Genomic DNA, 23,193 nt, shown 5'->3' with positions numbered 1-23,193 from the left:
CCCCTGCTGCCAGTGGGTGGGGGGTGCTTGGGGGTAGGGAAGGTTCTGGAGATGAGGGGACCCTGGATGTGGCCACTGCAGAGGGCGGGGCTTGTAGAGGGGCTGATGAAGAGGTTGGTGTTGGAGGTCAGCACATTTCTTGAGCACCGGGGCTGGGGTGGAGCAATGTGCCAGGTACTGTTCTAAGCACTTGCCATCTAAATTTAATCCTCACAGCAATCCTACAAGGTGGTCCTATTATGACCTCCGTTTTATAGATATGAAAACTGAGGCACAGAGAGGTTAAGAGACTTGCCCGAGGTTACCCAGCTCGAAATGTCTGAGCTGGGACTAGAATAGGGGTCTTCTAACTCTAGAGTCAGAACTGATTCCAGTTGATGGTCCCAGAATGGGGAGGAGTTTTTTGGGGGGTGGGAGCACGCTGATGCTTCTTGGTGGGGGCCAGTTGCCCATTCTTACACCTTCGTTTCCTTCCTGGACAGAAACTGGCAATTACACCTGTGAATTCTGCGGGAAACAGTACAAGTACTACACTCCCTACCAGGAGCATGTGGCCTTACACGCCCCCATCAGTGAGTACCTCCTCCCGGTGGGGATGGGGACTGGGAGGCTGGGGACAGGGTGGGCCAACCATTGGCCAGGCCTCTGGAATTTGGCTAGGAAATGGTGAAAGCAAAGTGAGCTCAGTTCTGGGTCAGTCTTTAGGTGTTAAGTCTGACCTAGGGCCACCTGTCTGCAGTGGCTGGCATAGCTGAGAAGTCCCCCTCTTAACCCAGAACAGAGTCCGAGCCCTCCCTCAGTGGACTCAGAGTCCTGTGCCCATGTAATTGGGGTAAGGAGGGTGGACATCACTTGTCCAAGTCCTGCTGTGGCCCTCTTCTAGGTGCCCCCACATCATGAGGTTTATGAATCTCCACCCCCAAAGCCGGTGCACCATGATACAGCTTCAGTCTGAACAGATGCAGGAAGGAGCCCAGGCTAGGGGCATGGTTAACTGGACAGGAAAGCTCCCTCTTGGCCTTGATGGTGGGAAGCTAAGGAGGTGGCAGGAACCCTGAGCTAGGAGTCAAGCCCTGGCTGTTAATCCCAGCTGAGTCCCAGGCCTGCTTGTGACGTGGGGCAGGCCCCATCCCGACCCTGGACCACCATCTCCCACTCTGACCAGGAAAGGAAAGAGCTCTAAGGGCCCTTCCCACAGGGACATCCTGGCCTTCTATCCTCCTGGTGCCCATGAGCCTACCTTGCTGATTTCCCACTTCCTTTTCTGGATATTAGAGGGGTCACCATCCTTGGATCCCCGAGTGTATGAGCTAGGGGGCCCATCAGCCTCCCTTCCCCTTCACGTACAGGTGCGGAAACCAAAGTCTGATGGGGGCGGGGCTTGTGCAGTCTCAGGGCAGAAGGGCTGGATGTTTAGCAACATTTTGGGGAGTGTTACTGGTTTTGTTTCTCACAGCAGAGCTGTGGGGATACCACTCCCCATTCTGTGGATGGGAAGACTTAGGTCCAAATAGAGAAGGAGGGTTTACAGAAGGTCACTGGGGGCTGAAGCCCCTTATAGTCTGGGAAGGCCCGAGTCCTTCCTGAAGCCCTGCTGTTGGCATACCAAGGGTATCGGATGGGGAGGGAGAAGTATTCAGAGCCTGGAGGGTGGTGCAGGTAGCTTCCCCAGGAATTCTTCCCCTCTGGGCAGAGTGGCAGGGGCTGAGGGGTCTCCCCGTGGGCAAGAACTCCAGTCCCAAAGTCGAGCACTGGGCTGAGATTCTCATCTCTGCTTGCCCCTCACTGCTCTGTGATCTTGTGCCTGTTGCTCTCCTTCTGTGGGCTCCACTTTCCCATCTGTGAAAGCTCTTTAAGGTCTTTTGAGCCCAGGATGTGGATTATAGACATCTCTGACACGAGGTACCTGCTATGGCCCCACTGGAAGAATTCATTCCACCTCCCAGCGTGGGCCGTATGGGTCTTTCAGTACCCACCGTAGAGCCGGATCTTGTGTGGGGAGAGAAGATGCAGGATTCCACTGGGTAGGCACCGACTGTCCAGTTGACCCACTTGTGGTGCTGATGCCCAGACAGCAGGACTATGGTCGGGCTTGAACACCATGGCCTGCACCCCTCTGGGGATCCAGCTTTCCATAAGCAGGTACAGGGCAGCCATGTCTGTGTTCTCCAGTGAAGCAGCAACTGCCCTGCTGCCTGGTGCCCAGACTGGATGCTACCCAGAATGCACTTTCAGTGAGGTGTTAGCTACAAGGGCAGACTATAACCTTGGGTTCAGCCTTTGGAAACTATCTTCAGTGCTTCCTGGGACAAGTTGAGTAAGGCCATGGAGTTAGTAAGATGGGGAACTTGGCTTTGAATTCCAGCAGGCAAGCTCTAAGCCCATACTCAACCATGAAGCTATCCTACATCCCATGTCAGATGGTACAGCAGAAAGGGGTGTGTCTCTTGCCCCCTAAGAGATGCACCACCCTGACAGCCTGGTGCATCTCTCCTGAAGGGCTGTCTACTTTTCTTTCTCTCTTCCTCATTTTCTTTTGCTTTCTGTTATGAACTCTCTTTTTTTCTGTATCTGCTTGTTGAATGAATCTCTCTGTTACCTACTGAAGTCTGGGAACTCAGGGGTCATCTGTGTTTAAAATACAGTATGAGAGGTTTAGCCTGGATTCAACAGAGAATTATTTATCCAAGGCTGACCAAGAGATAGGTCCTACAGTGGCCTCTGTCTGGTTCTAGAGATTTGTGTGCCAATGGACTCCTTGTGGAGGCAGAGATGGATTTGAGGGCTTCATCAGGTGGTTTCCAGGGCTAGGACTTGATTCCCTGGGTCTAGTGAGTGTCCCTATAAGGACATAGGCTCACTGTGGAAGAATTTCTTAGAATTAGTGTCATAGAATCTGTGTTCTTTTATGTCTGACTTCTTTTGCTCAGCAGAATGTTTTTAAGATTCATATTTTAACATATCGTATGTATCAGTTGTTCATGCTTTCTTACTTCTGAGCAATGTTCTATTGTATGAAAATACCATTTGTTAGCCATTTACCTGTTAATTTGGGTTGTTTCCAGCTTCAGGCTATTACAAATAAAGCTGCTATGAAAATGCTTATATGAGGATTTTGTGGGCATATGTGTTCATTTCTTTGGATAAATACCAAGGAGTAGAATTACTGGGTCATGGGGAATAGTATGTTTAACTTTTTAATAAGTGACAAACCATTTTCCAAAATGACCATAGCATCTTTCACTCCTACCAGCTGTGCCTGGGAGTTCCACTTGCTCCATGTTCTTGCCAACATTTGATGACATTGGTCTGCTTAATTCCAGCTATTCTAGTGAGGGGATAGTGGAATCTCACTGTGGTGTTAATTTGTATTTTCTTGATGACTAATGATGTTGAACATCTTTATATTTGCTTATTGGCCACTTGCATATTTTACTTTGGAAATTGTCTGCTTAAGTCTTCTGCCCATTTTTTTGGTTGGGCTATTTGTCTTTTTATTATTAAGTTGTAGGAGTTCTTTATATATTCCAGTAGGCCTGGGTTCTTTGTCGGATATATGTGTTATGGATTTTTCTCCTAGTCTCTGGCATGCCAGTTGATTTTCATACAGTATCATTTGATGAACAGATGTCTTTCATTTTGATGAAGTCCAGGTTGTCATTTTTTTCTGTAGTTAGTGCTTTCTGGGTTCTACCTCAAGGATATCCTTGCCTACCTCAAACTGGTAAAGATATCCTCTTTTATTATCTTTCAGAAGCCTTATAATTTTAGCTTTTTCATTTAAATCTGTGATATATTAAGTTAATTTTTCAAATGATGTGAGGTATGAGTTGAGATTCATTTTATTCCATACAGATACCTGGTTATTGCAACACCGTGTGTTGAATGGATTATCTTTTCATATTCCTTTGCACTGGTACTTTTGTGGAAAGTTATTTGAATGTATAAGTATAAGTATTTTTCTCTTCCGTTGGTCTGTTTATCTTTATGCCTATTCCACATGATCTTCCTTACTGAAAGCTTTCTAGTAAGTCTCAAATCAGCTACTCTTAATTTTTCAATGTTGTTATTTTTCAAGACTATTTGGCTATTCTAAGAACTTTATTCTTCCATATTCATGTTAGAGTCTTCTCTAATTTCTGCCAAAAAAATGCAGCTTGGAGTTTGGGATTATATTGAATCTATAGATCAATTTGGGGAAAATCATCATTACAATAATATTGGGTCTCCCAATCCATGAACATGGTATATTTCCCCAAGTATCTAGGGCTTGTTTAGTTTCTCTCAGCAGCAGTTTGTACTTTTCAGAGAAGTCTTGCACATATTTCATTCCGTATCTCCAAGTGTTTTATGGTTTGTGACACTACTGTGACTTTTAAATTTAATTTTCCAATTGTCTGTTGCTATTGCATATAAAAAAATCAATCATTGTGTATTGAATTTGTATATTGCAAATTTGCTAAATTTACTTATTAGTTCTAATAGATTTTTTGTAGATTTCTTAGGATTTTCTTTTACATATTGATGTCGTCCACAAATAAAGACAGCTTTATTTCTTTCCTTCCAATCTGCATTCTTTTTATTTTTTTTCTTCCTCACTGTTCTGATTAGGTCCCTCCAGTACAATGTTGAATAGAAGAAATCAGTGAATATTTTTGCCATGTTTCCAATCACAAAGTTCAGTTTTTCATTGTTAAGCACTGTGTTAGCTAAAGTAGGTTTTTATAGATGCCCTTTATCAGTTGATCTAGTTACCACAGGCTTATAGTTTATTAGAAGTTTTTCTTATAAATTGATGTTACATGTTTTTTTCCTCCATCTTTTGAGGTGATTCTATGGATTCTTATATTCTCTTTTGTTAGTACTGGTGAATTACATAGACTTAAAAAAATTCACCATTCCTATACTTTATTAAAACACATTAAGCATATCAGAAAGTCAAACTGTAAAATGAACTGAAGAAAGTTATAACCTGGGGATGATTATTCTTTGCCAGATAAAATGGCTTCCTTCTTTGAAGCTTCTGGGTTTTTTTTGATAGGATATATTTAAGGTGTATAACTTGATTATTTCATATGTATACATTGTGGAATAACCCCACAATCAAGTTCTTGCATAGGTATCTAAATTACTTAAAGATCCAAGGTTAGTTTATATAGTAATTTGTTTTTAGGAACATGTTTTCCTCTCACTTCTCTCTAAAATTCCTCAGGATTTTACTTGCTTTTGATATCCTTCCCAAAACTGTCTCCTCAAGGGCAGGGAACTACAGTCCTAGGATTAGCAGAATGCCCCGTATTTAATCAGTGGTGTGTTAACGAAGGTCATAATTAAGAAAATGAATATTTCTGGTAAAGTTTTTAAAAAAATATTGATTGAAGTACATTGTCATACAATAAAGTGCCTGTTATTTAAAGTGTACAGTTTGAGAAGTTTTGACCTATGCATGCACCCATGAAACGGTCACCACAATCTAATTAACATACCCATCACCCCCAACCATTTTCTCATGCCCTTTTGTAATTTGCTTACCACTTCCCCATCCTGAGGCAAACACTAATCTGCTTCCTATTACTGTAAATTAGTTTGCATTTCCTAGAATTTTACATATATGGAATCTTGCAGTATCTAAGTATGTGTTTTTGAGGAGAGAGGTCTGGCTTCTTTCACTCTGCTTAATTATTTTGAGATTCATCTATGCTTACATGTATCAGTAGTTCATTCTCTTTTAATTGATGATGAGTAGTATTCCATTCCAGATACACATGCTACAATCACTTTGTTCACTTATGGGTGGATATTTGGAGTATTTCTGGTTAGAGTTCTGGAGCTAATATAAATAAGGCAGTTATGAACGTTTGCGTACAAGCCTTTGTGAGAACAGATGATTTATTTCTCTTGGGTAAATACGTAAGAATGGAATGGCTGGATCATATGATAGATGGTTGTTTAACTTTTAACAACAGCCAAATTGTTTTTCAAAGTAGTTGTGCCGTTTTACTTTCCAACCAGCAGTACAATTTTCTTTTCTTGTAATGTTCTTGTCTCGTTGAGTATCAGAGTAATACTGGCCTCACAGAATTGGGAAGAGTACTCCCTCCTCTTCAGTTTTCTGAAGAGTTTATATAGAATTGGTATTATTTTACATAAGTATTCTATACAATTCAACAGTTAAGCCATCGCGCCTGAAATTTTCTTTGTAGGAAGGATTATTTAGAAATATATTCCATTTCCAAATATTTGGGAATTATCCAGATTTTTTGTTGTTACTGACTTCTAACTTAATTCCATTGTGGTCAGAGAACATACTCTGCATTTTCCAATCTTCAAAATTTATTGAGATAAGTTTTACAACCTACCTTATGGTCTCTTCTGCTGTGTGTTTCATGTCCACTTGACAAAAAAAAAAGATGTATCTCATAGTGTCAGTTAGGCTAAGTTGGTTGATAATGTTGTTCACATCTCTATACTCTTTCCTAATTTTTTTAAAATTAGTTTGTCTTACCAAGTTCTGACAGAGAAGCATCAAAATTCTCAACTCCAGTGGTGGATTTGTCTGTTTCCCCTTTTAGGTTTGTCAGTCTTCGATTTATGTAATTTGAACCTTTGTTATTAGGTACACAAAGTTAGCATCATTATACCTTGATGAATTGACCCTTTATAAAGTAGTGCAATGCCATTCTATACCTCTGGTAATGCCTGTTGTCCTGAAATTTCCTTTGTCGGTTGCTGTAAGCCATGACAGCTTTCCTAGGATTAGTATTTGCATATCTCTAGTATTAGTATATCTCTTTTCATCATTTTCTTTTAATCTACCTTTATCTTTGTATTTGAAGTATGTGTATATAGTTGGTTCTTATGCCTTTCTTTATCCGGCCTGGTAATCCCTGCCTTTTAATTGAAATGTTTAATTCATTTACATTTAATATACTATATTAATATGGTTAGATTTAAGTTTACTATCTTGTATTTTTTCTATTTGTCCCATTTGTTCTTGTTCATTTTTTTCTTATTTTCATGCCTTCTTTATATTAATCAAGTATTTTTTAAAAAATGCCTCTTAGCTTTCTAGCCATAACTCTTTTTCTTTAGTGGTTTCTCTATGATTTATAATATACATGTTTAATATGTTACAGAGCACCATAAATTTATATCATAACACATTACATATAATATAAAAGCCTTACAATGGTATACTTCCCATTTACTGCCCTCCTGTTCTTTGTGCTATTTTTATCATACATTTATGCCTACATATATTATAAACCCAACAATTGCTGTTTCAGCTTTAATAGTAATTTGTTAAAGTAACTGAGAAATTAGAAAATGCCTTTTATATTTACTTACATATTTTCCATTTTCTTTGCTTTTCTTTCCTTTGTGTACATCTGAATTCCGTCTATTATCATTTTCTTTCATTCTTGAAGAACTTCCTTTAACATTTCTTATATTGTAGGTCTATTGGTGAAAGGTTCTCTCAACTGAAAATGTTTTTATTTCACATCTTTTTTTGAAGGATTTTTTTTCTGGATATGGAATTCTAGACTGATAATTTTTTTATATTTAAAAATATCATTCCTTTGTCTTCTAGCTTAAGTTGTTTCTGATGAAAAGTCAGAGATCATTCTGATTGTTATTCATCTATATTTAGTGTATCTTTTTTCTCTGGATGCTTTTAAGTATTTCTGGGGTTACTAATTTTTAGCAATTTCATTATTTGTGTTTATCCTGTTTGAGATTCATTGAGCTTCTTGGATCATGAATGTACATTTTTCATCAAATTTGGAACATTCTCAGCCAGTAGTTCTTCAACTATTTTTCTTTCCTAATCTCTCTTTTCTCTCTTGTTGAGACTTTAATTACATAGATGTTTGATAATCAATAATGCTTACAGATCAACTGAAGCTCTGTTCATTTTTTCAGCCTTGTTTTCCCTCTGTGCGTCAGTTTGAATAGATTCTATTGCCCCATCTTCAGGTTCACTGATCTTCTCTTCTGTGGTGTCTAACCTGCTTTATTAGAAAAATCTATTAAGTGAACTTTTTATTTCAGCTATCATATTTTTCATCTAAGTTTCATTTGGTTTCTTTTTAAAATTTTTATTTCTCTTCATTATTTTTCATCTTCCCTGTCATTTCTGTATGTTTCCGTTAACTGGTTTTTCTCTTGATTACTGGTCACATTTTCCTGTGTTGCCTGGAAAATAATTATTTCTTCCGTGCTGCATCCTGGGAATGCTGTGTTGTTGACTTGATTTTGTCTTCCTCTGAAAAGAGTTTTGTTCTGGCAGGTGGTTAATTACAAATCAACTCAATACTTCAAAAGCTGGTTTTTAAGCTGTGTTAGGGCAGGTCTAGAATAGTTCTTATTCTGGGGTTAGAACAGCTCTTCTAAGGCATGGGCTTTCTGGCCATTTCCTAGCTGAATGCCTGAAGTATTGAGCAAGTTCTCTCCTCTCTGGCAGGGGGAAACTCCAAAATATCTCCTACTCTTGTGTGACTTTTGAATCTTCACTTACTTCACAGCCCCCCACCCCCACCCCCCATTAGCTATTTTTTGCTAGGCTTTGCAGAGACTCACTCTGCACAAATACAGTTTGGTACTCAGCCAGATTTCATGGGGACCCATCTGCACATTTCCGGAGATCTTTTTTGTTGCACAATTCTCTCTTCTTTGTTAATTTGCCGTGCAAATTCTAGCCACCTCAAAAGCCCTGAACTCAGATCACTGTCTCCTTCGTTCACTGAGATGTTTGGGCTCCACCTTTCTCTGCCCTGGTCCAGAGGAGCTCCCCAGGCAGAGAGCTAGAGTGACCATGGGGCCCACATCATGTTTTCTGTCCTGAATCACAGTTCTGCACCACCTTTGTCCAACTTTATAGTTGAATATGGCAGGAGGCTAGTCTTGTACCAGTTACTCCATCATGGCCAGAAGTGTGAGTTCTCCAGTTCTCTTTCTAAGATGAAGATCCACAGGAAGGGGTTCCCTGGTTGACTCCTCTTGAATCTCATCTCCCATTCATCTCCACCTCCAGCCTTTGAGCACATGGTTCCATTTGCCTCCAATGCAGTTTCATCCTCCTGTACCTCGTGGAAGTTTCAGGGAAACCCCCTGGTCTCTCCATCCCTTGATTGTGTGGTTGCTTTTCTTGAATCCTTGCATTCTCTGAATTATTTTGCTCCTTGCATTCTCTAAATTTTTTTGGCCCAGTTAAATGTTCAGCTTTCTAGAAAGGAGACCACAGTGCTCTGTTATTTTTTAGATACCTCTTGTGTGTAGATATCGCATGTGTGTTTCCTACAGGGGAAATCAGCCAGTCTGTCTGAGACTCTTTCATTCTTTCTCAGGAAGAGCTCAGGTAGGAATTCCAGCATGACAGTGTTCCCTGTGAGGTCAACAGAGGGAGCACACTGTTAAGTAGAATGAGTCAGGAGCCTGGGACATTGATCCTGGCCCAGCCCAACCCACCCTGTGACCCAGAATTGATAGTTATACCTCTCTGAGCCTTAGTAGCCCCATCTGCCTCATACCCTTGGGACCACTGGGAGGATAACATGTCAGATAGCTTCATGGCACCATTATGTGCCCTCATTGGGATCCCATCTTCGATGTGCTCTTCTTCGGCAGTTCTGACTTTAAATTTTCTGGCCGCTCATGCATTGATACACGGATTCCACAATGTCTCTTCAGCACTGTGTATCAGGAAACGTGCCAGACACCCTGTGCATGGCGGGCAAGGCTGGCAGATTTCCTGCTCTCTTGGAGCATATACGTTAATAGGGAGAGAGCCATTGATCAGAGTTCATACTGTGTCATTATTGATAGTGATCGGTCCTTGGAAGGGAAGACAAGAGGGGACCGACAAATAAATGGTCCCAGGTGGGGAGGTTTCGGGAGGCAGACTCCCTAAGGAAGAGATCTTTAAGTGTAGTATGTAGGACCAACAGTCAAAAGTTGGAGGGAAGAATGTTCGAGGTAGAGGGAATAGCATGCACAAAGGCTATGAGCTTGAAAGAGAAAGGATATCGTAGGATATGAGAAGACAAGGAGCTCAGTGACCTGCGAGGAAGCTGGAGAGGGGAGCGGGTCTCAAGCAGGGTGATCGGAGCACACAGGTGATACCCTCAGGCATATGATACTATGTGCTTTATGCATGTTCCTGAGCTCCCTGCCACAGGGAAAAAAGGGGGCTCTCTCCCTCAGAATGCCAGGATCTTTACAGCAGGAATTGTAGACTCTAGCAGGCCGATCCAGAGGTGTCCTAGAGTCATTCTGCAGGGATGGAGCCTGAGGTTTCCAAGGGAAAGCAGCTTGATTAGGCTGTCGCTCAGAAACTCTGTTCCTGTGTGGGTCACTGCCATGGAGAGCGGAGGAGTGCACGGCCTTGTGCCAAAGACATCCTTGTACAGCCGGCAGACTTGAGCCCTGTCTCATCTCAGCAGTAACTTTGTGTGTTGCCATCAACAAACTTATTATGTCTGTAGCCAGAATAAGTCTTTGGGCCTTGGGTTGTTTTTAATCTCTGAAAAATACCAGTAATAGCTGCTTACATTTGAAGAGCAGTTTATCATTCAGGATGCTTCTGAGACTTTCTTGGATTCCCACAAAGTTCCTGTGAGGCTGGTTATGCAGAGAGGGTCATCCCAGTGTTGGTGGAGTCGAGGGGGGAAAACAAAGGCCGAGATAGGGGAGGTGTCGTCTCCAAGATTGCGGAGGCCGGGGGTTACAGAGCTGGGCTTCAGAGGTGGATTTGCCTCACTCCAGACTCAAGGCTGGTTCCATTACAGTGAATCACCAGCTGTGGCCCCCAAACTCCACCTCGCACAGGAAACCAGCAGAGATATTAGAAATGGACTCCGGGTGCCTATTGCAACATTGAATGTGTCGGTTCATTCTGTGGCAAAAAAAAAAAAAAATTGGAAACTATGAGACAAGCAATCCCCTGGTGGGACTCAGGGGCCTCTGAGGCCCTCAGCTCAGAAAGAGGGATGGAGAGTGGGAGAGAAGGTGTACAAGTGTCCTTTGCCACCCAGACTGACCTGTCAGTTCCTGGTTCAGAAAGAAAGAGTCCTGAGAGTGGCAGCTCAGGTTGCAAGGGACAAAAGTGTTTTCTGCAGACTGGGGCCTTGGGATTTTTTTCTGGGCTGGAGTGGGCAGATGAGGGCTTGTTTAAGTGAGGCATGACTAAAGAGCTCCCCTGCTCCCGGCATCTGGCCACCACTGTAGGCAAGGAGTGGGTGACCCTCCACGGGAGAGAACAGGCAGCCCCAGTCCTCACAGCTCACGCCATGCACCAGCATGGTAAATGAAGGACCATAGAGTGGCTTTTTCTTTTTGCCACTCAGTTCCTCTGTGGTCTTGGACAAGGCCCTGCATCCTGCTTCTTTGGGCCTGAGCTTTGCCATCTGTGCCAGGAATGAGCAGAGGTGGTGGGCCAGGGGGCCCTTTCATTTGAGCTCTGCAAACAGTGCTCAGGACGGACGCTGTCCTAGGAGCAGGGAGATAATGGGGCCTGCCTCCACCTGCTTGGGCCAGGGGGGCAACAGCCAGGTCCTTCTCTAGGCAGGTCAGGGCTGTGGCCAGGCACTGAGTCAAGACAGTACCCTCTGGTGTTACTAATTCCTGGGGGTTTTATGAGCCTCTGGTCAGTACCAAGTCCCCCCCCCTTTCCTCTTGCTGCCTAGCCCCCTTCCTGCCCCTCAGGGAGAGTTGCAGATTTTGCATGATCTCTGAAGGAGAAGACCACTGCCCCCTCCTCTTTCATTTTTATGGTGGAAGTGTGGCCAGGTTCAGGGGTTGGCCACCACTGCTAAGGGTTCAGGGGAGGGTGAATGAGGCCGACTGATGCTCTCCCAAGACCACCAGAGGTGGAAACCGCTTGAGAGTCAGCCCCTGGTTCTCAGGGACTCCAGCTTCTACAGACTTTACAGGTGAGGGAGACAGGGGGCCTGGGTCATGGTGATGCAGGGTTCCCCAGATAGCATCTGGGAATTGCTACACTTATTTCAAGTAAAGCGTCAGGTGTTGGGTCGAGCAGTATCCCCTGAGAGCAACAGTTCCCACTCAGTGCCCACAAGGTGCCACAGAGCCCCTTGCCCTAAAACCTTGGAGGCACCATCAGGCCCCTCTGCCTTGCCCCAGCCCTGGCACATCCCTGCCTGTGTGCTTCCTATTGTAACTTCCAAGCCAGCCTTCCTTTAATGGAAAAGGAGCTTAGAAACCAACATTCCAGAAGATGCACTTGGACCTGGGTTAACCAATTCAGATGCCCTAAGAGCCAGTCAGTCCAGAGACTGGGCTGGTCAAGGGTCATGGGTGACCTACACAGTAGGCTGGTTGATGGCCACCAGATAACTAAGCATGAGCTAACAGAAGGTTCCAGACTCCTGGACTTTCTCTGGCTCTGAGTTAAGTGAGAATCCTTGTTCTCTGTGGCACAAGAAGAGGTTGGGCAGAGAGAGTCCCAACCCTGGACTGTGGGGCTGGTGGCCTGAGAGGCCACTCACTCTGCCAGCTGGGAGGGCCCTCGGGGACTGAGAGCGTGACCCTCTCAGGTACTGCCCCCGGGTGGGAGCCACCAGATGATCCAGACACGGGCTCTGAGTGTTCACATCCAGAGGTCTCCCCATCTCCACGCTTCGTGGCAGCGAAGACCCAGACGAACCAGTCGGGGAAAAAAGCTCCGGCCTCCGTGGTCCGATGCGCCACCCTCTTACACCGCACCCCTCCAGCCACCCAAACCCAGACGTTTCGCACTCCAAATTCGGGATCTCCGGCAAGCAAGGCAACCGCAGGTACCAACGGCCTATGTGACCCCCACACTTTCTCCACCCCTGCCCTTCTCACCACCTGCCACAGCTGTGCCTGGGGTTGCTGTTCCCTTGCAAGAGTGAGAGTGGCAGTCCCATAGTGATCTGGGACAAATCTGAGTCCCAGCTCTGCCTCTGGCTGGCTCTGTGACCATGGCAAACCACCTGACATTTCTGAGCCAAGTCTTCTCACCTTAAATCAGAGGGTTTGCAAACAAGGAGGTTTGCAAACATTTTTTTTTAAGTAGTAGAATTTTTTTTCCCAAATCATGGCCAAGGGGCCTGTTTTATTTGACATTCTTCACAAGGTTTAAAAATTTTTTGAGTTAGTTGCCAGCTTTTGAGCATCAAATTTTATGTAAAACTTTTGATTTCTACCTGACATTGAAAAGTCAGATCTGGCAGTCCCGGACTCACTTTTCTACAGGGCAACAATTGGCTGCTTCCTTGAATAGAGTGTATGCTCTCCACTTCGCCACATCCCCACCACTCTCTAATGTCTCCCCAACCCAATGGCCATGTGGCAGGTGTTATTTCTCATTGTGATCACAGTGTTGTCTGTCTTACATCCAACCCAGTTCATCTGTTTCTGTTGCCTGCCTGGACCCTGTTGGCATGAGTGTGCATTTCCCACCTTTTAGAAAACTTAATTTAAAAAAAAATTGTTTCAACAAGGATCTGCTCTCAACAAAGCAGGATAAGCCAGATGGTCGACCTAGATCTCCGGTCTCTTGCCCTCCCCTTCTGTGGCACTACCCATGAAACTCCTCCATGAGATACAAGCCCAGCAGGAAATCAGTGGATGCCACCATTTCCTCAGTTCACACTGCAAAGGACTCTGGCTCCAGTGAACAGACAGTAAAAAGTTCCGAGAAGTTATTTCCTCCAGGAAAACTGGCCAGACACACTGTGTGCTGAGGACCAGCAGTCAGGAATTCTTAGATTCACGCTTGGATGGAACCAGCCCTGGGCCACCTGCTGGGACTTGGGGGTTGTAGGGCAGAGTGATGATGTGGTGCTTCTGGGACCGTGGTCCCTTCAGTTGTCCTCAGGAGACAAAAGTCATTTCTTACATAAATAGATGATCAAGGTGAGAACTCAGGTAAAGGAACCACTTGGTTCATTCGGTGACTGACATCCCAGCGGAGTGATTAAGCCGTGCTTTCCTTAATTCCTTAGTTCAGGAGGCTAATTTTGGGCAAGGGTGTGATTCTTTCAAGACATGTTTATTGTGCTTAGATCTCCCAAAAAGAGAGTAGTCAATCAGCCTTGAAGGTCATGGTTTTTCAGGTACCATGTTGAGAAAAGCCAGTAGCCATTGTGTTTTTCAACAGTAGTATAAATTAGTTAGAAGCAGATTGGTCATCACAGTCTTATTGGTGATAGATATTGGCTCCACTAAATGATGGAATCATGGCTTTCAAATCTTGCTTTCTCTCTTGCACTTTGTGGCTGGGAGTTTTTATGGCTGCGGTTTCTGCAGAGGGCGGCCCACAGGGTGTGGTACGTGGTTGGTCTCCAGCTTCAGTGTCCCTGAGTAGGCATTCAGCAAGCTACGGGACAGGCCTCAGGCTGCCCTCATGTGCCTTGGAAGACTTGTGGGTGGGGGTCACCTCTGGATTCACCAGCTGGGCAGGTCCGAGGGCGTCCGGTTGGGAGCAGGAGCCTGCATGGGAGGTAAGATAGTGTGTGGTTGAGGAAGAAACTGTCAGTCACCTCCTCGTCCTGGAATAAGTGGCCCTTCGTGTGTGTATGGGCATGTCCCTGTGTGGGATTTCACCTCTGGTACTGCACGTTGATTTTTCAGCCAGAGGTACTTGTGGCAAGGAAAGCTATTCGAAATGTGCATTATCAGCTGAGCAGTGTAAGAGTTTGCAACCTCAGTTGTGGTAAGTTCTACCTCAATTGTGGTCAGAAGTCCTCCATAGATGAGTACCAGTCACCCGACGTACACAAGGATGAAGATGGGGTAGGCAGTCACTTCTCTACCCTAGGCTTTTTTCAGAAGGAAGCACCTGCCCCCAAAGTGAAGTCTGATTCTGCCATCTGGGAGGGTTAGGAGCACATCCAACCCCAGGAACTTGACAATCTCACTCTTTCCTCTGTTTTTTTCACCTGTGAAATGGGAAAGACAGTGCAGCCCTCACAAGGCTCTTGGGAGAATTAGAGGGACCGTGGATGTAAAGTGTCTGGTCCAGTGCCTGGTACATAGGAGGTATTCAGCGAACGAGAGCCCCCCGCCCCGCTTTCCCTAGACTGAGAACAGAGGGGCCTTCTGTGCCAATTTGTAGATGCTCCCTGGGACTGTCAGCCCAGGCATTTCACAGACACATTTTGAAGGGAGGGTCGTCCTTGTAATGTGAGCTGCATGCAGCCTCTGCAGGAAGGAGCCTGTGTCGGGAGACATTGTTACAGTGGGATGACGGGGGTCGGGGGGATGTGGGAATTGGGTAGGGCCTGCAGGCGCTGCCTCTGGCTTCCTTTCCCATCATTCCCGTGACCATCCGCAACCCTGGCGCCCACAAACTTAAGTACTTGCTCTTCCGGAGCAGGGTGGACCAGGTGAGAGTGGTGTTTCCCAAAGTGCATTCTCAAGATCACCAATTTTGTGACATATTTCAGAATCTAATGTTTTAAAAATGGGGTTCTGTGGGAGCCCCTCTTATGTTTGGGGAAGGCTGGGTTAAGTAAACCTAAATGGGTCTCTTTCCGGGCAGACTTCTCGGAGCCTTTGATATCTTTGGGCAAATTGTTTCTCCTTAAGAAATGGACTGGGTCAGCTGCACATCCCAAATTGACTTCTTCCCTGAGGTCTTTATCTCTTGGATCATCTGGCATCCCCCTCATGCCAGGAGCGCCTTGGAAAAACTGGGCTGTCTTCCAACTCGGATCATCTGTTTCAGAACCTTCTGCAGGTGGGGGTGGGGGATAAACTCATGGTTTTCCACCTGGTTGGACCCTATCTCTGCATTGCAGGGTTTCCAGAGAGTGTGCTGGGAGAGGGCAGGCCACTCAGGTAGATGGCAGCCTGTAAGCAGAGACACCCCAGTAGTTACTCAGGGGGAACCCATCCCTTCCGCTGGGTGAACACCAACCAGAGTTTGCCTGGGTTTGGCCTCTGGGGGTGTGGGGCTGCCCCGGCTCTCCCTGTCACGCTGTCTGTTCCAGGATGCCCTCCCTGTCACGAGGCACCACCTAGCTGATGGAGCTGGAATCACCAGAAAACATGCTGTCATCATCTCTGCCCTTTGGTGGGGCCCGTGGCAGCAGAATCTGACAGGGAGTGGTGGGCGGTAGATCTAATGACTTGGTGTCAGAATTGTGGCTCTCTGGGAGCCAAAGATGGGAGACTCAGGCCCATTTGCCATCTGCTCTCCAGCTGGATTTCATCTGTGTGTTTTGGGGCATGTCACCCCCCCAACCCTGTGCCTGGGCCTCCTGGGCACTGCCAGGAGGGTCTCTTGCGGCCCTGCCAAGGGACTAGGCCACTCAGAGGAGCCTGGGAAGGTCTGACTTGGGCTCTCGGAGCCCTTTTGAGAGCTGGTTGACCCAGCAGAGTCCTTGGCCTTCACCCACCCTACCCCTCCCTTGAGACCTAGTGCTGACCATTCACCATTGTGTTCTTTCTCTCTCCTGCCCCCCACCCAGCAGAAAGCGCTTTCAGTCGGAGAGTAGAAGGCAAAGCACAAAACCACTTTGAAGAGACGAACAGCAGTTCACAGAACTCCAGCGGTGAGTGTGCCCCTTGACAGCCATCCTGTGCAGCAGCTGCCAGCTTCGCCTGCTCCCCCCTGGCAGCCGCGGCAGCACCCTGTGGGCTGGGGTCTTTGTGGTGCATGATGGATCTTGTTGGGAGGAGGCTGGCAGTAGGGAATTAGAGGGAGACTGCAGAGGCAGGAGGGGCCTTTTCTTCCAGGGACATTCCTCTGAGCCTTGGGCATCAATGGGCAGTGCCTCCTTTCTGTCTCCCCCATGGAGAGAGCAGCACCCCTCCCCATAGCCTGCGGCATCAACTCAGCTGACCCCAGATGGTTGGGCCTGAGAGAGCCACTGCTATATGTTTAGGGTAGACGTCTCAGCCAGTTTGTTTACAGGAGAAGCAAAGAAAGTACAATAGAGAGAGCTCTAAGAGACTGGGCGCCGTGGCTCATGCCTGTAATCCCAGCACTTTGGGAGACCGAGGTGGGTGGGTCACTTGAGGTCAGGAGTTAGAGACCAACCTGGCCAACGTGGTGAAACCCCACCTCTACTAAAAATCCTCAGGAGGCTGAGGCAGGAGAATCACTTGAACCCAGGGGACAGAGGTTAGAGTGAGCCAAGATCGCACCACTGCACTCCAGCCTGGGTGACAGAGCAAGACTCTGTCTCAAAATGAGAGACAGAGAGAGAGAGAGAGAGAGAGAGAGCTGTGAGAGCCAGAGGCCCCAAGTTCTGGTCTCATTTTGGCCATGGAGCCATTAGAACGAAGATTCCCTTCCAGCCCCTACCTGCTTAAGTGGGTTTAAACTGAGGCTCCCAGTGGTCTCTGGCGCCCCCTGATGGCCTGCCTCATGCAGGACCGCGACAAAGCCCTAGAATGTCCCCAGCAGCAGCCAAGGGGCCTCTCCCACCAGACCCAGGGTCAGCCTGTGGGGGCCCTGGCTGGTCACCAGCAGCCTCTGTCCGAGCAGAACACAGCAAGCTAGTCTGTACCCTGAGAGGTAGGGCAGGAGGGGAGAGGAATTCTCACACTGTGGTTCGATTAGGGGAAGGCACCCACTCACTTTCTTGCATGGTTGAAGTTTAATTCACTACATATTAGGTGTCAGCCTGTACCAGGCACCGGACTGGGCACTGCCTGGGTGTGGACAGGTGACGAACACATCACAACCGTTGGGGACCCTCTGAGACAGCCAGGAGCCCAGACTTGAGTGTGCAGGCATCTGCCTAGTAACAGGAGCTCCACTTCGGGCTCTTACTCACATGTGAACCCAACTCCACCACTTGCTAACTAGTGACTTAGGCTAGTCTCTGAATCCCTCCTCTGCTGTAAAGTGGCTTGACAAACACACATAGCCCCGTGGTGGTTGTAAACATTCAGTGAGTGCCTGGCACAGATTACATACTCAGGTGTTAGGGTTTTTTGGTGGTGATAGTTGATCATTTTAATTTTTTAAGTAAACCAAGTGATTTGATGACTGTTCTGCGGAAGGAAATTAGGTTTTGAACAATGTAATCTACACAACCTCTCCAAGAGGTGGGCCTGAAAGGGATGGAGTGACTTGCCCAAGGCCACATAGGAATAAGTAGCAGCGCTGGGCTGGAACCAAGGTCTCCGGGTGTGCCCCGTGCTCCCAGCCAAGCCATGCTGCACCCTCTGTGCGTCCCCTGCCCCCAGAACTAATATTCACAATCGGGAATGATAGTGCAAGCACTGCTGCTGCTGCTGTTGGCAGCCGCCATTTATTGAGCGCTTACTGTGTGCCTGGCATGTGTTCAGAGCTTTATATGTCTTATCTGTCTTCCTCCTTACCACAGCCCCGTGCAGGTCAATGTTATTGTTATCCCCACTTTTTGGAGTGGGAAACTGAGGCTCAGGAAGGGTAGATTGCTGCCCCAGGTCCCCCAGATTATAAGTGGTGGAGCCAGGATTCCCCATCTAGTCCATCTGGCCCCGCTGTGCTGTCTGCTGCGTTTGAGGCTTGCCAACCTCTGGCAGTGCCAAGAAGTGAGGGAGAGATGCCAGCCAGCAGGAGCCCTCCAAAGCACAGCCGCTTTCGGTGGCTGCTCTGGTGTTTGGTACCAAACATCCCCACCCTGGTGCCAGAACCTAGAAGGAGCTGCCAGCTCCCTGTCCCGAAGTGAGCTGCCGTGCAAGGATGTCTTGTCACCGGTACTCATGTGGCCTCACTTTTTCAGAGTGAAGGGTGTCCTGGAGGGATGGCAGTGACTTGTCTTGCCCTGCCTGGTGGCCCCAGCACCGACAGTAAATAAACCTTGATCCTCTGAAAGGCGTGGCCTCTGTGTCAAGCCTCCCTACAACCCCACCCCAGATTGTAAGCCTGCCCCTCAGATGCTCCCTGCTCCTCTGAAAGCCCCATCTGGCTCACTGGTTATTAAGAATAAGAATTATGACGATCAGCACAGAACAGCGGAACTAGAAGAGATGGCTAAACTGTTTCTCTTTTGCAGAAACTGCAAGTCCCCTGATTTCCAACCCTTTCCCTCTCCTACAGAGTAAGTGATGGTCCTGTCGGGGGGCTGGAGAGGGCAAGGCAGGGCAGGGCAGGGAAGGAACTCAGCCAGCCACGTGCTCCTGGAACCTCCAGGCTGTGTGAGATGGGCCTTGGGCTCCCCTCCCGGGCAGACCCGGCAGCTGGTGGAGGCAGGCCGAGGTCTAGCCCTGGGCGGGTGGAGCAGTTTGGATGGAGTGGGGCAGAGCCCTAACCAGCAGCAACCTTGGCTCTGCTGCCCCAGCCCTGGCAGGAGCTCAGGCCTTCCCATTCACAGTCATCAGGCAGCCTCAGGACACCTCTTCCGAGCCCCATTGCAGTCCTCGTTTTTCTTCTTTTCCTTGCTCTTCTTCCCACCCGTCTTTCTTTTTCCTCTTCCTTCTCTCCTTCTCCCTCTTCTCTGCCAGGCACTGATACGAGTGCTGAGAGCAGAGAGCTGAGTGATCCAGGCCCCTGCGCCCCTTGCACCTGTTCCTACATGTGCCCTCCCTCACTCCTCTCTCCCTCTCCTCCTCCCTTTCCCCATCAGATCCCCACTTCCTCGTGCTTCTCTGTGGCTTTTTCCACTTCTTACCCTTTTCCTTCTTGCTTCCCTTATGTCTGTTACCTTGGTTCTTGTTCATTCATACATTCATTCATTTGTTCACTTGGCAAATAGTGACCTCGTGTGGTTCCACAGAGAGAGCTGGGGTGTGACACCATGAGACTCAGTCTCTGCCCTGAGAGGGCCGTTGGTCTGTTGATGTTGATGTTGTCCCCCCTACCCCCATCTCAAGTGTGCAGAACAGTGGCTGGCACGCAGTAAGCACTCAATAAATAGCTGCTCGGTTGAGCTAATGGTCTCTCTCTGCATAGCTTTCTCTCTCCATCGTTCCTTCCCCCAGCCTCTCCCTCATGGGTCTAGTGACAGGGGAGGCAGGCAGGCTGGGCCCGGAGCCCTGAGCACAGAGACCCAGTGTGTGTTTGGGTTCCCACTTGCAAAGCTGCCTGCAGCCCAGCAGAAGGTGTCTGCGTTGGTTTCACCCCTCACGCGGCTGCCTCATTTCTCCCTCCAGAACCCTACACCTGTGGCGCCTGTGGGATCCAGTTCCAGTTCTACAACAACCTGTTGGAGCACATGCAATCCCACGCGGGTAAGGGGCCCAGCTGCCCACCAGGGATACAGCTCCTCTCCCCCTCCCCTTCCTCAGTTCCTGCAAACGGAAGAGATGGTTAGGGCCTGACCTGAGGCCCCTGGGGAAGACCGCTCTTTCCTGGAAAAAATGGTCATAGGACATGGAACCTGCTTGCAGGGAGCCCCAGTCAGTCAGTTATTAACACAGCCTGGTCTGTGCTCTGCAGGCGGGGGCGGTGGGGAGGCAGCACAGGCTCTGTGGGAACACGGAGAGATGGGACAGGGTTGAAAAGACTTCCTGGAGGTGGTGGCCTCTTGGCTGGGCCTAAAGGCCAAGTAGGAGCTAGCTTGGAAGCGAAACGTGCAGGTGGAAATGGAACATGGTTTGAGATCAAGGTGAGCAGAGGCAGAAGGTGGGGATGGAGAGACATGCAGCCCAAGGCAAATTGGGCTAAGGCCCACCTCAGAGCAGAGTCTCATTCACTAACACCCTATGTCCCAGAATGCAGTTGCGCCCAAACTTGAGGACACGTCAGAATCACCAGGAGGGCTGGCTAGAGCGCAGATTTCTAGGCTCCATTGTGAATTTCTGATTCTGTAGGTCTGCAGAGGTGGGGACTAGGATTTACATTTTTGGTAAGTCTTAAGACAGTGCTGATGCTACTGGTTCAGGGACTAACCCTTTGAGAACCACTGCTCTAGAGCTACAGGTGCAGTCATCTGCTCTCCGGGCAACCTTTTTATTATATTTCACCACAGCATAACACAAGTCTCAGGGAGACACTATTTGCTGGAATAAGTCAGTTATTCCACATTCTCAGTGGTTACACATACAGATCATTTACTTCTTACTCACATTATAGCCCAATGCACGTGACCTCGTTGGGTGGCTTCCACATGGTGATTCAGGGATCAAGGCTCTTTTTTCTTGTGGCTCCATCCTCTAGATCTTCAGTGTCCTCTCTCTTTGTGGATGGAGAGAGAGGCTATGGAGCAGGCACACTTCTTTACCATTTCAGACCACAAATGACACCTGTAGATGCTCAAATTCCAGTGTGGAGAATTAGTCACATGACCAGCCTGAATCCATGAGCGGAAGCATGTCCAGAGCCACTGTCCCAGCACAGCTGGACACTCTGCAAAGGGAAGCATGAGTCTGGGGAGGCAGCTAGCTGTCCCTCCACCCCTTTCCCCAGAGGAATTCTCTAGAGGCATTAGAAATAATGGGTGAGAAGTGCCTGACATATAATGGGGTTCAGTAATTGGTAGCTGCTATTATTTCACCTGTTATTGTTATTGTACAAATCTTTCACATCATCTCCCAGGTCTGGCCTGACTAGCATAGAGTATTACAGTACTAGAATCTCTTTTAGGCTAAGTACTGTTCTGTTAGTCTAGTCTCTGTCATTCACTCATTCATCCAGCATATATTAATTGGGTATCTGCTGTATACTAGGCATAAAATCACATGATCTTTTGGGGGAGCCTATTATTTATTTCTAATGAACTTAAAATCAAGACAGAGCTCTAGAGTTGCAGCCAAGGCACTTGCCTCGGAGACCTGCTCTAACTGGTGTGTCTGGGTACTGTGTGACCTCCTGCAGGAAGCTGTGTCTCCATCTCTAAAGGGCCTGAAAATCCCCTGTCTCCAGCAACCTACCCCACGCCACGCTTGCCACCCCCTGCTTTCCTTTGTCGTCAGCCGTGCCTCACCAGGGAAGGCCTTGAATGCCAGCTCAAGGGGTTTAGACCCCATGGGGAAGCAGGACCCCCGGGCTAGGGACAGCAGTTGGCAGGCCGCTTGGGAACCGCTGCCTGAACATATCACTTGGTCCTGAGACTCCCACAGCACAGCCTCCTGCACTCTTCCTCTGAAGCCTCTGCACTCTACCCGCGCCCTGCGGGCTTCTGGAAGCTGAGCTGTGATTAGGGAAGAGCCTGGGTGCCAGTGCTTTCCCATCCCTGGAGGCCATTAAAATGCAAATCAGGGCTGAGCCTTGAGGTGGCCCCACCTCTCCCAAGCATCTTGACTTGTTTTCCGAGTGGAGCCGCGGGCTGCTTTGTTCTGGTTCAGCGCAGCCAGAGAATGCCTGGCCGGCAATCAAGCGCAAAGCCAGGCTGAATCCCAGCCACCCTGAATCGGGATTAAAGGCTTGGTTCCATAGAGAGAAATTAAGCATCATGAGCTGCGCAGTTCACAGCGCCGCCGATAAGGAGGATCAGCCTTGAGTAACGCCGATCTCATTATGGGGCTGCTGAATGGCACAGGGTAATTCCCGCTAATAAACTTTCTTTCTGTGCCATAGGAAAACCTGTCGTGCCTTGGTGACGCTGGAGAAGCATGCTTTGGCAGTAATAATACCAAAGATAGCTAAAATTTTGCGAGTGCTTTCTATGCGTCACTTGTGGTACTGAGAGCTTTACACAGGTTATTTCATCAGATCTTCCTGATTAGGTAGTTGACATTTTCATCCCCATTATGGAGATGATGAAACCGAGGCTCAAAGAACATAATCACTGGTCCAAAGTTGCACAGCTCCTAAAAAAAAGCATCCAATAGCATTTGAGCTTTTACTTGGTGCCAGGCCTTGTTCTAAGACTTTTACTCATTTAATTCTCAGAACAACCCTCAGAGTTAAGTGCCCATAACAGCTCTGCTTCATAGCTGACGAAACGGAGGCACAAATTGGTTAAGTAACTTGTCCAAGGCTATGCAGTCACAGTGGCAGGCTATGGATAGGATTCCAGCTCTCGCAGTGAACTCCAGAGCCCACGCTCTCAACACCCACCCTGTGTAGCCTCAGGTAGACCCTGATAGAAGATTAGTAGAGATGGAAGCCCTCTCAGAGGTCATCTCTTTCAACCTCCTCATTAAAGTACAGCCAGGAAGACCACAGCTAAGAGGGATTAGGAGACTTGACAGACAGCAAGCAAGCTGGCAGCTCATGAGTTTAGGATTTTGGAGGTGACCACACCTGGTTCCTTCCTTCCTTCCTTCCTTTCCTGGTTCCTTCCTTTCTTCCTTTCCTGGTTCCTTCCTTTCTTCCTTTCCTGGTTC

General features: G+C 47.5%; 1 protein-coding gene across 1 annotated transcript in view; it reads left to right on the top strand.

The window, feature by feature from the left end:
- ZNF618 (zinc finger protein 618) overlaps window positions 1–23,193 on the top strand; it is a 78,857-nt gene that overhangs the window by 46,193 nt on the left and 9,471 nt on the right. Inside the window, exons 9-12 of the mRNA XM_011950096.1 lie at window positions 483–572; window positions 12,555–12,794; window positions 16,458–16,541; window positions 20,077–20,154. Of these exons, the coding sequence (XP_011805486.1) occupies window positions 483–572; window positions 12,555–12,794; window positions 16,458–16,541; window positions 20,077–20,154 (492 nt within the window). The remainder of the gene's footprint in view (window positions 1–482; window positions 573–12,554; window positions 12,795–16,457; window positions 16,542–20,076; window positions 20,155–23,193) is intronic.

Source organism: Colobus angolensis, unplaced genomic scaffold (assembly GCF_000951035.1).
Source record: "Colobus angolensis palliatus isolate OR3802 unplaced genomic scaffold, Cang.pa_1.0 Scaffold301, whole genome shotgun sequence".
Classification (NCBI taxonomy): domain Eukaryota; kingdom Metazoa; phylum Chordata; class Mammalia; order Primates; family Cercopithecidae; genus Colobus; species Colobus angolensis.
The sequence above is the reverse complement of the archived record's forward strand: the minus strand, read 5'-3'. Positions and strand labels throughout refer to the sequence as shown.